At 41.3% G+C, this 13,845-nt stretch overlaps 1 protein-coding gene across 2 annotated transcripts in view; it reads left to right on the top strand.

Moving 5' to 3' along the window:
- Nucleotides 1-13,845, top strand: part of ATP11A (ATPase phospholipid transporting 11A) — a 231,298-nt gene that overhangs the window by 107,295 nt on the left and 110,158 nt on the right. For both annotated transcript variants that reach the window (XM_084616791.1, XM_084616792.1), the window contains exon 3: nucleotides 11,321-11,410. In XM_084616791.1, the coding sequence (XP_084472917.1) occupies nucleotides 11,321-11,410 (90 nt within the window). The remainder of the gene's footprint in view (nucleotides 1-11,320; nucleotides 11,411-13,845) is intronic.

Here is a 13,845-nt window from a genome sequence, read left to right on the forward strand (position 1 = left end):
GGATAACCATCCAAATATTGACACAGCTGCTGATCTTACGAGATGTAGCCAGAGCTAGTAACACTGTAGTTTGAAAATCCTCCAAATATCCTTGTTCTGCAAATGAGTCCTCAATTGCATCCCACAGAAAAACTAAATTATAGTTTTTTGAAGATACTAGTTATTTATGAGTCATCTCAGACCTTCAGAATCACAGTGAATATCTATCTTTTCTTGTAGCTAAAGAGGTCTCTCTGTTCTCAGTAAATAATTTTAAGATGTCACTGACAGATATTACAATTACATGGAGTATCTTTGGGGATCATATTGTATTAAATCTATGAATAGCTTATGTATGATTGTGTTCTACATGGGGGAGGGGGAGTTACCACAGCACCTTCAGGAACTAAAAACAGTGGAGGGTGATTAAGGTAAATCACTGAAAATGAAAAACTCTAGGGAGGTACCACCCCCTGGAGTGGCTTGCATATACTATTCATATTGGGTTTTCCAGAGACTAGGGGACAAAGAAAGGGCTTTTGGCGTAAAAGGATGAGCTTGAACTGACCCAATGTGTTCCTTCTGATCCAGTAAACAGACAGGTCCAAGGGGGGAGACCCTTGTGGAAGGTGTGGAATGACTTTGGACTACAAGGGCCCCATATGGTTGGTGGGTGACCTCTAGTGAGCTTTTAGCATATGTACAGGAACTTTTATTTTTTAAGTTTTTCTCTGTAATGCTTTTATTTTAAGAATAAATGTACTTGCTTATAAAGTACCATGAGGTAACTTGTGATTTCTGGCGATACATTATTTATAGACTTTGGAGAGAAAGAAAAGCACAGACTCTGACATTTAGGCAGACTGGCTTGCTAAGGCTATCACAGGGTAAGGCAGGGAGCTGTACAGCGTTAAAACCCTGAGTCAGAAGGAAGTGGGACAAGGGTCCCTGCCTGGAGACAGGTGTGGCTGGAGACCTGACAGGGAACTCCTGGAGTGGACCATGGAGAGGGGATACAGGTGCAGTTACCTATCACTGTTTCAGGGTATGTCTACACAGCAGCTAGACACTCAAGGCTGGCCTGTGCCAGCTGACACGGGCTCGCAGGCCTTGTGCTGTGGGGCTGTTTCATTGCTTTGTAGATTTCCTTACTGTCATTGTCACTTGTTGCCAGTGTTCAAAAGTGTGCATCTAAAAGAGCAGCTAGTGATGAATGCATGTGTAGTTCATTCTGTATTAGGAGCACACTTAATGAGCCTACGCTAAAAGCCAGCACTACATGTCGTCAGTAGGTGTTTTCAGACCTACATAACTTAGTCAAATAAAATGAATTTTCTTCTGAAACAAGGCCATGTTCTGATCCGCAGTGAGGACTCTTTCTGGGACAATTGCAGCTTTTGAAAACCAGACTTTTCAAGTGGACGCCCATTCAAACCTCACTTAAAGATTTAAATAAGGGCTGTGAAGTGCAGAGGTTATGAAGGTCATTCAGGAGGAGGGAACACAGGACTCCTTGACTCCAGCTTTGTGTGCATTCCCTACTATGAAGAGGACTTCTTCTGTGAATAAAGCAGGAGACCAGGGAAGGTTTTCAGAAATATTTGGACAGCTGTCCATGTTGGTTTGGAGTCATTCTTGGAACTAACCAGTTTTGTGGGAAGCTAAGCTAGCTACAAGTTAAGTTATAATGGAAACTGTTTTATCAACCACCATTGTGCCCTCCAGAAGGCTAGACAGTCTCTGTTCTTTGTTACTTGCTTTTTAAAATGTGGCTAAGATATTTGCACATTCATACATTTTTATTTGTCTCCTGCAAAGCACTTTACACAATTGCCGAGGCATTATTATCTCAGTTTTATTTGTTACATAGCTGAGTTTAGAGGTCTCAAGCAAATTGCTTCAGACGCTTTAGTTGGGGGCAAAGACGTAAGTCTAACACATTAAAGATCAGAGTTCAGTTCTGCCACAAACTTCGTATATGGCAAGTCACTTAATGTCTGATTTCTAGAAAAATGGGAGCAGTGAATGTTATCCCTCTTTGATTGTTAGTGTGAGGACTTTCTAAGAAGGTTTGTGAAGCACAAAGACATAAAAATATTGGAGGAAGAGGTGGGATTAAATCTCTAAGCCCTGTCTGTGCACATTTCTTTTGGCTGTGGGCAGCATTTTGGTGTGTCTTCCACAACATTTGAAAAATGCATCCTGGCTAGTTGGCATAAATTTAAGAATGAGCAGCTCAGTGGGTACTTAATTAAACAGTGCATGCATATTTACTAGATTGGCAGTGCACCCTTCTATAGGTGGGCTTAAAAATTTTGGCAAAAAATCTCTACTGCACATGTTCAGTATATGATTTTGACTTGTCCAAGTGGTGAGCATTTGAAATACATCTTCCAGAATAAAGATGTGAACTGCATTTGACAAATTCCGTGTCTGAAAAGTGTAATTTTATAAATTTAGAAGTTCTGAAAACAGAACAACTTTCTCATTATGGATAAAGTATATTGATTATAAACTGTATAATTGCAGCGGGCATTTGAGCTCTCTTGCTGAAGGCAGACACCTTGTTTAAAAAAAAGTCATTTGCTATTTTGGCAACATGAGAACCTTACATAAGAAGTTGTAAACATTTTCTTTAAATTTTGTGTGTCATAAAAATCCATGTGCTGGGAATATTGCTGTTAATACATAGGAATCCAAATATTGTTTAAATATCTTGGTCTTTTCTGATGTATAGTTATACTTATTTTAGATGTTGGTACCTAGCATTTGTTTGGCTTGTTGTAAGAAAAAAAATATTTGAAAATCTTAACAAATAAAAAGAGATTGAATCCATCATGGTGGTGGCTAGAATTCAGGATGTGGCTGGAGGTTTACCATTGGAGGGTTAGATAGAGAGAACACAGGGTTGAGGGTGGCACAACAGCCTGGAGGTTCTCAGGAGCACGGGTGAATGGGTATATATTTGGTTATAGGAGGCAGCAGGAAGAATCCAGTAAGACTGGGGGAGGGAGAATCTGATTTGTGTGAAGTGGGAGAAATTTGGAAAAAGTGAGGATGTGGTGGTAGCTGCTTGGCCAAATGAGCTGTGGGAAATTGAGGAGGCAGCTGTCATCAAAAGGATTCTGTTACTCTTGGGGGGATTATGTGACAAATTAAAAATCATGCACCAAAAAATTAAAAATTCTGCAAAATTCTGAAAATTTTATTTGTCAAAATAATCACACCAGTTTCAATTATTTTGATAAGTTATTTAAACTACAGTACAGAAAAAAGTCACAATAACTATTCAGGATTTCCTTAACACATGAAAGTTAAGTTACAAATATTTGGTAACTAATACCCTGCATTCCAGTTATAATCCTCAATTTTCATTCAAATTACATTACAGAACACCAAACAGGGAACAAAAATATTAAAATGTCATTTTAAGTTGCTCAGACTTTCACACATGAAAGTCGTATTGTTTTCCTAATCATTGTCCTGGACCTAGCTGGGTACTTTGGAAAATGCTTGGTTCTGATTGTCCTGACATTTTATTGACTGCTTGGTAAATGTTTTATTTGCCCTCAAAACGCTTTTTTTTTTTTTAAATGGGTAAGTAAAAATCTAACTCGTGCCACTTTGGCACAGGAAAAAAGTGAAAGAGTGAATAGATCTTCCTAGCTGATTCCCTTATTGCCATTTATAAGGTTTTACATCATTTTGGCAATGTAGGGACCTTAAAAATTGTACAGATTTTGCTCCTGGGGGAATTGACTGAGAATGGGAACGGTTAACTAACAATAGAATTAACAATGTTACTATGCAGGCAGGTTACTATGCAGAAAAGGAGGACTTGTGGACTCAAATTTATTTGAGCATAAGCTTTCGTGAGCTACAGCTCACTTCATCAGATGCATTCAGTGGAAAATACAGGTTGCTATGCAGACAGGTTGCTACATTTCTGTCTCCGAGAATGAGATCAATTAACCTTTTTTTTTTTTTACAAAAGCTATTTTCTTTAACTTAAAAACAAATAATTTTCCGTAACATGATGCTAATATTTAATTACATGTTTTTTTCAGTTCTCAAGAACTTACATTTTACTAGGCAGGCAGGCTGCTACACTTCTGCCTCAGGGACAAAGCCTTCCTCCTGCATAACAAAAAGACCTACCCTCCTCCACGCCCCTCAAGCCGCAGTATCAAGAGAGACTGACAGAGTCTCTCTCACTTGTTGGCCAGCCCCGCCCCGTGACAGTGATCAACGTCTCGCCCGCAGGCAGGCACGCCGAGTTCCCCATCCCCCACAGTGATTTGTGTCTCTGAAGCTGCTCCAGGCAAACTGGAACAGATGACAGACACGCTGCCTGGGCTGCCAGGGAAGAGACGAGTGTCTCTCCCCCCTGTCCCCCGCCCACAGTTTTAGTTTGCGTTTTTCTGCACGGGGGGCACAGAAATATGTGGGCCATATGAATTCTGCGTCCCTGCATCGGCGCAGAATTCTGTCAGGAGTAATTCTATGCATACAGGAGCACTGCTACAGGATGCAAGAGCAGCACAGCACTGTAGGAGTGTGCTAGAATTACAGAGGAAGGTTGTTACTACAACCTGGAGAAACACTTCTATGATTGGTTTCAGAGTGGTAGCCATGTTAGTCTGTATCAGCAAAAAAAAAAAAAGAGGAGTACTTGTGGCACCTTAAAGACTAACAATTTTATTTGGGCATAAGCTTTCGTGGGTTAAAACCCACTTCATCGGATGCATGCAGTGGACAATACAGTAGGAAGACATATATACACAGAGAACATGAAAAAATGGGTGTTGCCATACCAACTGTAACGAGACTAATCAATTAAGGTGGGCTATTAGCAGGAGAAAAAAAACTTTTTGGAATGATAATCAGGATGGCCCATTTCCAACAGTTGACAAGAAGGTATGAGTAACAGGAGGGAAAAAATTTAGCATGGGGAAAGTGTTTTTACTTTGTGTAATGACCCATCCACTCCCAGTCTCTATTCAAGCCTAATTTAATGGTGTCCAGTTTGCAGATTAATTCCAGGTCTGCAATTTCTCGTTGGAGTCTGTTTTTGAAGTTCTTTTTGTTGGAGAATTGCGACTTTGGGTCTGAAATTCCATGACCAGAGAGGTTGAAATGTTCTCCGACTGGTTTTTGAACGTTATAATTCTTGACGTCTGATTTGTGTCCATTTATTCTTTTGCATAGAGATTCTCCAGTTTGGCAAATGTACATGGCAGAGGGCTATTGCTGGCACATGATGGCATATATCACATTGTTAGATGTGCAGGTGAACGAGCCTCTGATAGTGTGGCTGATGTGATTAGATCCTATGATGGTGTCCCTTGAATAGATATGTGGATAGAGTTGGCAACAAGCTTTGTTTCAAGGATAGGTTCCTGGGTTAGTGTTTTTGTTGTGTGGTTGCTGGTGAGTATTTGCTTCAGTTTGGGGGGCTGTCTGTAAGCAAGGAATGGCCTGTCTCCCAAGATCTGTAAGCGGGAGGGATCGTCCTTCAGGATAGGTTGTAGATCCTTGATGATGCGCTGGAGAGGTTTCAGTTGGGGGCTTAAGGTGATAGCTAGTGGTGTTCTGTTACTTTCTTTGTTGGGCCTGTCCTGTAGTAGGTGACTTCTGGGTACTCTTCTGGCTCTGTCAATCTGTTTCTTCACATCAGCAGGTGGGTATCTGTAGTTATAAGAACGTTTGATAGAGATCTTGTAGGTGTTTGTCTCTGTCTGAGTGATTGGAGCAAATGTGGTTGTATCTTAGAGCTTGGCTGTAGACAGTAGATCGTGTGATGTGGTCTGGATGAAAGCTGGAGGCATGTAGGTAAGTATAGCAGTCAGTAGGTTTCTGGTATAGGGTGGTGTTTATGTGACCATCACTTATTAGTACTGTAGCGTCCAGGATGTGGATCTCTTGTGTTGACTGGTCCAGGCTGAGGTTGATGGTGGGATGGAAATGATGAAGATGTCATCAATGTAGGGCAAGTAGAGTAGGGGCGTTAGGGGACGAGAGCTGAGGAAGCGTTGTTCTAAGTCAGCTATAAAAAAGTTGGCATACTGTGGGGCCATGCAGTTATCCATAGCAGTGCCACTGACTTGAAGGTATACATTGTCCCGAAATGTGAAATAGTTATGGGTGAGGACAAAGTCACAGTCATCTTACGCTACATTGATGACATCTTCATCATCTGGACCCATGGAAAAGAAGCCCTTGAGGAATTCCACCATGATTTCAACAATTTCCATCCCACCATCAATATATTTACACCTGAGATGGAATTTGTCTGTGCATAGTTCAAGGATAGATATATTTGGAAGGATTTTAAGGATTAATTTACATATTACCTGGGCTACCTCAGTTACTAGGGTTCCTGATCAATTATGCTGTTCCCCTTTATTCTAAAAATATAACAAATAAATCTGGCCCAAGCAAAAGCATATATAATATTTGAGGCACCTGAGACCTGTTAAATTGTAGAAAAGTAGGGAGAGGCCTATATGGGATTGGAGAGATGATGTGCTGAGGTTGTAAAGTGGAAGGTGTCTTCTTATCCAGAACTTCTCTCAATCTCAAACCCTTGAGGAAAGAATGAAAATTCATATTTTTGTCTGTTTATTTAAACTACTTGAATTGGCTTTCCCATTTTGACATATGAAGTGTCTAGACTGATGAAGGTGATATGCTTCCAACTTACATTATTACTCATAATTGTTTACAGAAGAAAAGTCATTCTATAAGCTGTTGAATTTTGACTTGATAAACAGTCTTTTGGGGAGTTTTAGTGCTATCAAAAAAACCTGTATGTTAAAATGGTGATCAAAAATATATGTTTTCCTTCTATAATTAATTTTCAATGTTGATGGAATGAAAAAAAACTGTTTATTCCAGACACATTAAATTTGTAGTGTACATAATTTTTTCTCCTCCTTGACTGATTTGCCTTGATAATACTTGGAAGTAAATTGGTTCTCTTATATTGAATTTCTATTATGTTCCCCAATCAGTTGTAGCTATCTTACCTATGAAAATGCAATACCAACTGAGGACTGGAGAAGAAGAATTGTATAAATCTTCGGAGACTGTGATTTATTAGGAAGTGATGACTACAAGATCTGAAAAGGATAACTTTTTCCTGTTAGTCAAATTTAACAATGAAAGTGTAGAATTACTTAAATCAGTCTCTTCCCACAAACCATCATCTCCAAATTTAATATAACTGAAAGGTCACATTCAGGTTTTAGTGTTTAAATAGTAGAAAATAAAGTTTCAAGTAAAACTTCAAGTGGCCTACCTGAGACTACATTTTGGAATATATGACTTAGCTGCAGATTTTGCCTCTTGTAGAGCAACAGTGACCAAAGATGACAACAATAGGGATCAGGAATCCAAAGAACCTCTTTTTAGCAATCCCTTCTCTTTAAGTGTTGCTAAAGAGTTGGTAATATATCTTCTTGCTCTTCTCTCTTTAAAGATGTCACCTAGGAGATGAAAAGACTAAAGATAGGAGCTGCAAAGAAAGATTTATATTCTCCCCACAGTCTGATATATCATCATTTTATTAATCTAACTGAATGCCCCCATGGCTGCCTCCTCATCTCTTTCAATCCTCAGCAGGTTATAACTATTATCCCCAGAACTGGCATCAGCAGTTTCTTAGAATCATAGAATATCAGGGTTGGAAGAGACCTCAGGAGGTCATCTAGTCCAGTGCCCTGCTCAAATCAGGACCAACACCAACTAAATCATCCCAGCCAAGGCTTTGTCATACCGGGTCTTAAAAACCTCTAAGGATGGAGATTCCATCACCTTCCTAGGTAACCCATTCCAGTGCTTCACCACCCTCCTAGTGAAATAATGTTTCCTAATATCCAACCTAAACCTCCCCCACTGCAACTTGAGACCGTTGCTGCCTCTTCTGTCATCTGCCACCACTGGGAACAGCTGAGCTCCATCCTCTTTGGAATCCCACTTCAAGTAGTTGAAGGCTGCTATCAAATCCCCCCTCTTCTCTTCTGCAGACTAAATAACCCCATTTCCCTCAGCCTCTCCTCGTAAGTCATGTGCCCTAGCCCCCTAATAATTTTCCTTGCCCTCTGCTGGACTCTCTCCAATTTGTCCACATCCCTTCTGTAGTTTGGGGACCAAAACTGGACTTAATACTCCAGGTGTGGCCTCACCAGTGCCGAATAGAGGGGAAGAATCACTTCCCTCGATCTGCTGGCAATGCTCCTACTAATACAGCCCAATATGCCATTGGCCTTCTTAGCAACAAGGGCACACTGCTGACTCATATCCAGCTTCTCGTCCACTGTAATCCCCAGATCCTTTTCTGCAGAACTGCTGTTTAGCCAGTCGGTCCCCAGTCCATAGCGGTGCATGGGATTCTTCCTTCCTAAGTGCAGAACTCTGCACTTGTCCTTGTTGAACCTCATCACATTTCTTTTGGCTCAATCCTCCAATTTGTCTAGGTCACTCTGGACCCTATCGCTACCCTCCAGCATATCTACTTCTCCCCCCAGCTTAGTGTCATCTGCGAATTTGCTGAGGGTGCAATTAATCTCATCATCCAGATCATTAATAAAGATGAACAAAAATGTCCCCAGGACCAACACCTGGGGCACTCTGCTTGATACTGGCTGCCAACTAGACATCGAGCTGTTGATCACTACCCGTTGAGCCCGACAATCTAGCCAGCTTTCTATCCACCTTGTCCATTCATCCAATCCATACTTTAACTTGCTGGCAAGATTACTCTGGGAGACTGTATCAAAAGCTTTGCTAAAGTCAAGTCTTTTCAAGCAGTGACTTTCTCCTCTATTTTTGTTAGTTAGTCTTTGTCCTTAACTGGAATTTTAACTTCATCTTACACTTGGTTGCAGTAGACTTGGATTTTCAGTTTTTATTTTTATTCATTTTCTGTGTTTATAGCTACATTAAAGTCTTGTAACAGACTAGAAATTTTTTATAGGTTCATTTGAATTGTGATTTCACAGTTTTGATTAGAAATCTGGTGTTTAGTTAGGAATGAAATAAAAACAAGCTTTTTTGAAGTCTCAATTATTTTTGCAATCTGCATTCCCATTCTGAGTGTAACCTCATATAAAAGAACCACCACTTGCCATTGTGTTGCTATGTGCAACCAAATGTGCTGCTGAGAGACTTGAATGTAGTTGGAAACTCGTCACCCTGGTTTTATTTCTCAATCATTTTTTTCTATTATTTGTTTAATTTTAAACAGAAAATCAGAATCCCAGGTAATCTAATACCCCTGTAATTGTAGCTTCTACATCTGATAATTTCAAAACAAAACAACACCTTTTTGTAATCTTGTCAGTCTTCCAATTACCCGTGGCTCTTGCCACATCCCTCTTCTGGATCATTGCATCTGCCATCCTCTTCCCCCTTACTTCCCCATTGGCTCCATTTCCCCATACATGTTAACCTCACCCCTATAAAGTTTCCACCAGCTCTCCTTGCTCTTCTTCCCTTCTCCATCCCCATCTTCCCCATTCTTCCACCAATACAAATCCAGATGTCAGATCCCACATCCACATTCTCCTTTGCCTCGTCACCTCTTGTGACATTTTCCTAACCCTGGCTTTCCCTCCACACCAACCCTCTCCACCATCTTTTCCTCTTGTGCCACCATTCCTAATCTCATGCCCATCCACCTACTACCCATCTCCCCCTTCCTTTTCTCTTGCTGCCTCTGGAACCCCCACTTGATTTCTAAAAAGATCTCAGCCGTCCTCATCCTCATCCTAGCTCCCTCCCTCCAGCTACTGGATCCCTTCATCTGACATTGCCACTGCAGCTGTCCTCTTTTTATGAAGGCCTCTCCTTGCTTTCTCCTGGCTGGATCAGACAATAATGGGGGTGTTGGGCTTTTCTCCTCCCATTCCTGCCATTTCCAACCTCTCCCTCCCCCCTTCCCACACATACTCTTTTGAACAGTACTGCATCCAACTCTCTTCTTCCCCTCCATGTTGCTTCATTCACCCAACTCCTCCCCATCAGCCTGCCTCTCTGATTTCAACTTCAGACTCACTCTCTCACACTTTCCTTACAATCTCCCACACTCACCCTTTTTGATTTTGCCCTATACAGCCCCTTACCTGAACATTTCCTTACCCTCATATTTTCACTTGACCTGCAGTCCTGTTTCCCTGTTCCCACTCCCCAAGATGGCCATTCACATTCACCAAGCACTGCTCTTTCTGTTGCCGAGTTCCCTCTATCCAACCCAGCTATCAGCTGATCTCTTTTTCAGCATCACCCATAAACCTCTTCCCCCTTCCCCTCACGCCCTATCACTTGCCCTTTTTGTGACTTTCAGTTCACCAGGGTTGATTTCGTCTTGTCTGCTGACATCTGCTCCTATGTGCCAGCTTTTGTGCTGAAGAGAAATCCCATGACCAGTCTGACTGACTTAATTACAAATTAGTTCTCTCCTTCAGTTCTGCCATATTCTTAGATAAACAGCTCTACTTCTTCAACTTACTTGAATCCCACATGTGCAGTCACAGCCATTTTTTTACCACTTTTGACTCCCTCCTCAAATCCTTCCCTCTTTTGCCTCCACTTCTCTCCGCACTGGATCTCCAAGAGAAAATTATAAGTTTATATAGTCTTTATTTGTATTTTCATATTCTGTAATTTGTATGTCACATTATATTCATTACAGTTTTGCTATGTATAACACTGTTAAATAAAGGTTTTACAACCATAAACTGTTAGTGCTCTTGATTGTTTTAAGGGATGCATGTGTAACAAAACCAAAGAACATAAAGGGGGCTGATAACTTTTGATTTTGTCCCTGACTTGCTGACAAAGCAGGTTTAGCATAAATGAAAAAAGAAAATGGAGATTAATTAAATACAGCATTAGAAGCAATTGTTTTAATATTTTAAATGTTTTTCAGTGGCTTTCAACTAAATATACCGTAACTAAATATCTGGGTATCATTGCCATAAAAACTTATTTCAGTCCATAGTACCAAGATGTCCAGATGTCAAATATTTCTGAATGAAACTGTGGAGTGCTACACTTCTGCTTCGGGTAGCCATGTTAGATTCAATCATTCAATTAATAACTGAAATTCTAAGAATGCATGAATGCCAATTGCATAAGTATATTTGCCTAAATAAATTAACAAAAATTTCTTCTAATTTGCATTTAATATTTAAACTTAATTTGTGAATTTTAAGCTTGTTTGATTCTTAAAGTACTTGTATATATTTTGCTGCTGTTAGTGATGTGGCAGGGCACGCAGTATTAGAGAAAACAGCATTATCATCATAAATACTTAAATACTCTTTACATTTTTTTTTAGTACACATTTTGGAACTTTGTACCGAAGAACTTGTTTGAGCAGTTCAGAAGGATAGCTAACTTTTATTTTCTCATCATTTTTCTTGTTCAGGTAAGCCATTCCCATTTCTTAAATAGGTTCATATGAACATTGAAAAAACAGAACTTGTAAAATTCAGCTAAAGCTTGAAAGAGATTTAGAAAAAACAAAACGAAACCACCTGCATCCTCCAATCTACCAATTTTGGTAGCAGGAGAAATTGGATGGTTAAGATTGATTGGTTTAAAGATTGGGTGATGATATGCTAAAGAACTTTTTCAACTGTTTCTAGTGTGAATCCAATCATGGTGGGAAATGGCACTTACTTATAGCTGATGATTAGTGTTTATAAAATGAGTGGTTTTTATGTTGTAATAAACAGGTTTTCACCTCACTAAACCCACCATCATAATTGGCACTAGCTGGCATCCATGTTGGTAATACTCAGGATAAGTGGTAGTCTAAATGGGTATGGAAACTGGATTATCCTCCATCAGCAAAAGGTAGTCCCTCCAGGCCAGGGTCAAGGCACACTGACAGGGTAGTGTGGGTAGGCTTTCACTGTCACTGTGCATGTTGACATGTTTCAGTAATTATAGGTTGTCACTTTTTAAGTCCCTTAATTTTGCACCTTGAATGAGCACTGAAATACACTAAACGTAATGGAAATTCACTGGTTCGGAATGAAAGACCTTTTCTATTTCTTAACTTCTCTAGACCAGCGTTTTTTCTGGTCAGCACCACGGACCAGGATCTTAAAAGTCCTGTTGGCAGTCTTGCCCAGCTAAGGCAAGCTAGTGCCTACTTGTTTCGACAGTGTGCTGCACCCCAGAAGTGGCCAGCAGCAGGTCCAGCTTCTAGGCAGGGGGGCACGGGGCTCTGCTTGCTGCCCAAGCACCAGCTCCGCACTTCCATTGGCCAGGAACCGGCCAATGGGAGCTGGTGCGGGGGGAGTTATGCCTGCGGGTGACAACTGTGCGGAGCCACTTGCGCACCTCTGCCTACGAACTGGACCTGCTGCTGGCTGCTTCAGGGGCAGCGCGGTCCGTGGTGCCAGGACCAGTGGGAAGCCTGACTCCGCACCCCGGCTGCGCTGCTGACTGGGAGCCTCCAGAGGTAAATTCGCACCACAACCCCACGTCCCAATCTCCTGCCCCAGCCCTGAGCCCCCCAGAACCCCTTCCTGCACCCCAAACCCCTCATCCCTGGTCCCACCCCAGAGCATGCACCCCCAGCCCAGAGTCCTGACACCCTCCTGCACCCTAACCCCCGTCCCAGTCCAGATCCCCCTCCCACATGCTGAACCCCTCATTCACGGCCCTACCCCACAGCCGTCACCCCATACCCCAACCCTCTGCACCAGCCCTGAGCCCCTCTCACCCCCCAAGCCCCTCAACCTCAGCTCCGTTGGGTCACAGGCATCAACAGTTTTCTTCAACTGGGTCCCCAGAAATTTTTTTTGAAAACCACTGATCTAGACAGTAGCAAGCAATATTTATGTAGGTTCTTAGAACATTTTTTATTTTTCCCATTGCACTGGGACCCCAGTCTGTGTTCTGCCTCCTTACCATCTAAATGCAGTAGTTACAGTTTGGTATTTTTGCATTTTCTCTTAGGAAAAGAATAGCACTGTCATGAGGGCTATGAAGAAAGCCCTTTTGCTGCCACTTCGCAGCTAACAATTACTACAGTCTTATTTCCAGTTCCTGTAGCCTTTACTCCTTAACGACTAGAAGGAGGAGTAAGCATTCCAACCCACATGTTTTAACACTTGATTAATTATGTGTTTATTTTGCACTTAAAAATTCTTCCAAAGGACAAAACAGGTATTATGTTTTAAGAAAATGTATAGAATCATAGCATTAGAAGGGACCTCAAGGATCACCTAGTCTTAACCCTTTGGCAAGAAGCAGGATTTGTTGTCTAAACCATCCAAGACAGATGTCTATCTCGCCTCCTTTTTAAAAGCTCCAGTGAAGGAGCTTCCACTACCTCCCTAAACAGTCTGTTCTATTGTCCTGCTGTTTTTCCTGAGATTTAATCTAATCCTCTATGCTAAAGTTTGAACCCATTGTCTCTTGTCCTGCCCTCTGTGGCAAGAGAAAACAACTTTTCTCTATCTTTTTTATGGAAGCCTTTCAAGTATTTGAAGACAGCTATCATGTCTCCCCTTAATCTCCTCTTTTCCAAACTAAACATACCCAGTTCCTTCAGCCTTTGCTCATATGGCTTGTATTCCATCCTTTTAATAATCTTTGTTGCTCGCCTCTGGATCCTTTCCAGTTTCTCTATAAACATCCTTTCTATACTTGAACAAAACTGGACACAGGTCTCCAGTGGTGACCTAACCAACGTCGAGTAGAGTGGTACTATCACCTCCCGTGACTTGCATGTTATGCCTCTGTTAATGCAACCTAAACATGCATTAGCTTTTTTTGCGATAGCGTCACATTGCTGAATCATGTTGAAGTTGTGATCCACCACAACTCCCAAATCCTTCACAGCAG

This window comes from Lepidochelys olivacea (assembly GCF_965140295.1).
Source record: "Lepidochelys olivacea isolate rLepOli2 genome assembly, chromosome: 1".
NCBI lineage: Eukaryota > Metazoa > Chordata > Testudines > Cheloniidae > Lepidochelys > Lepidochelys olivacea.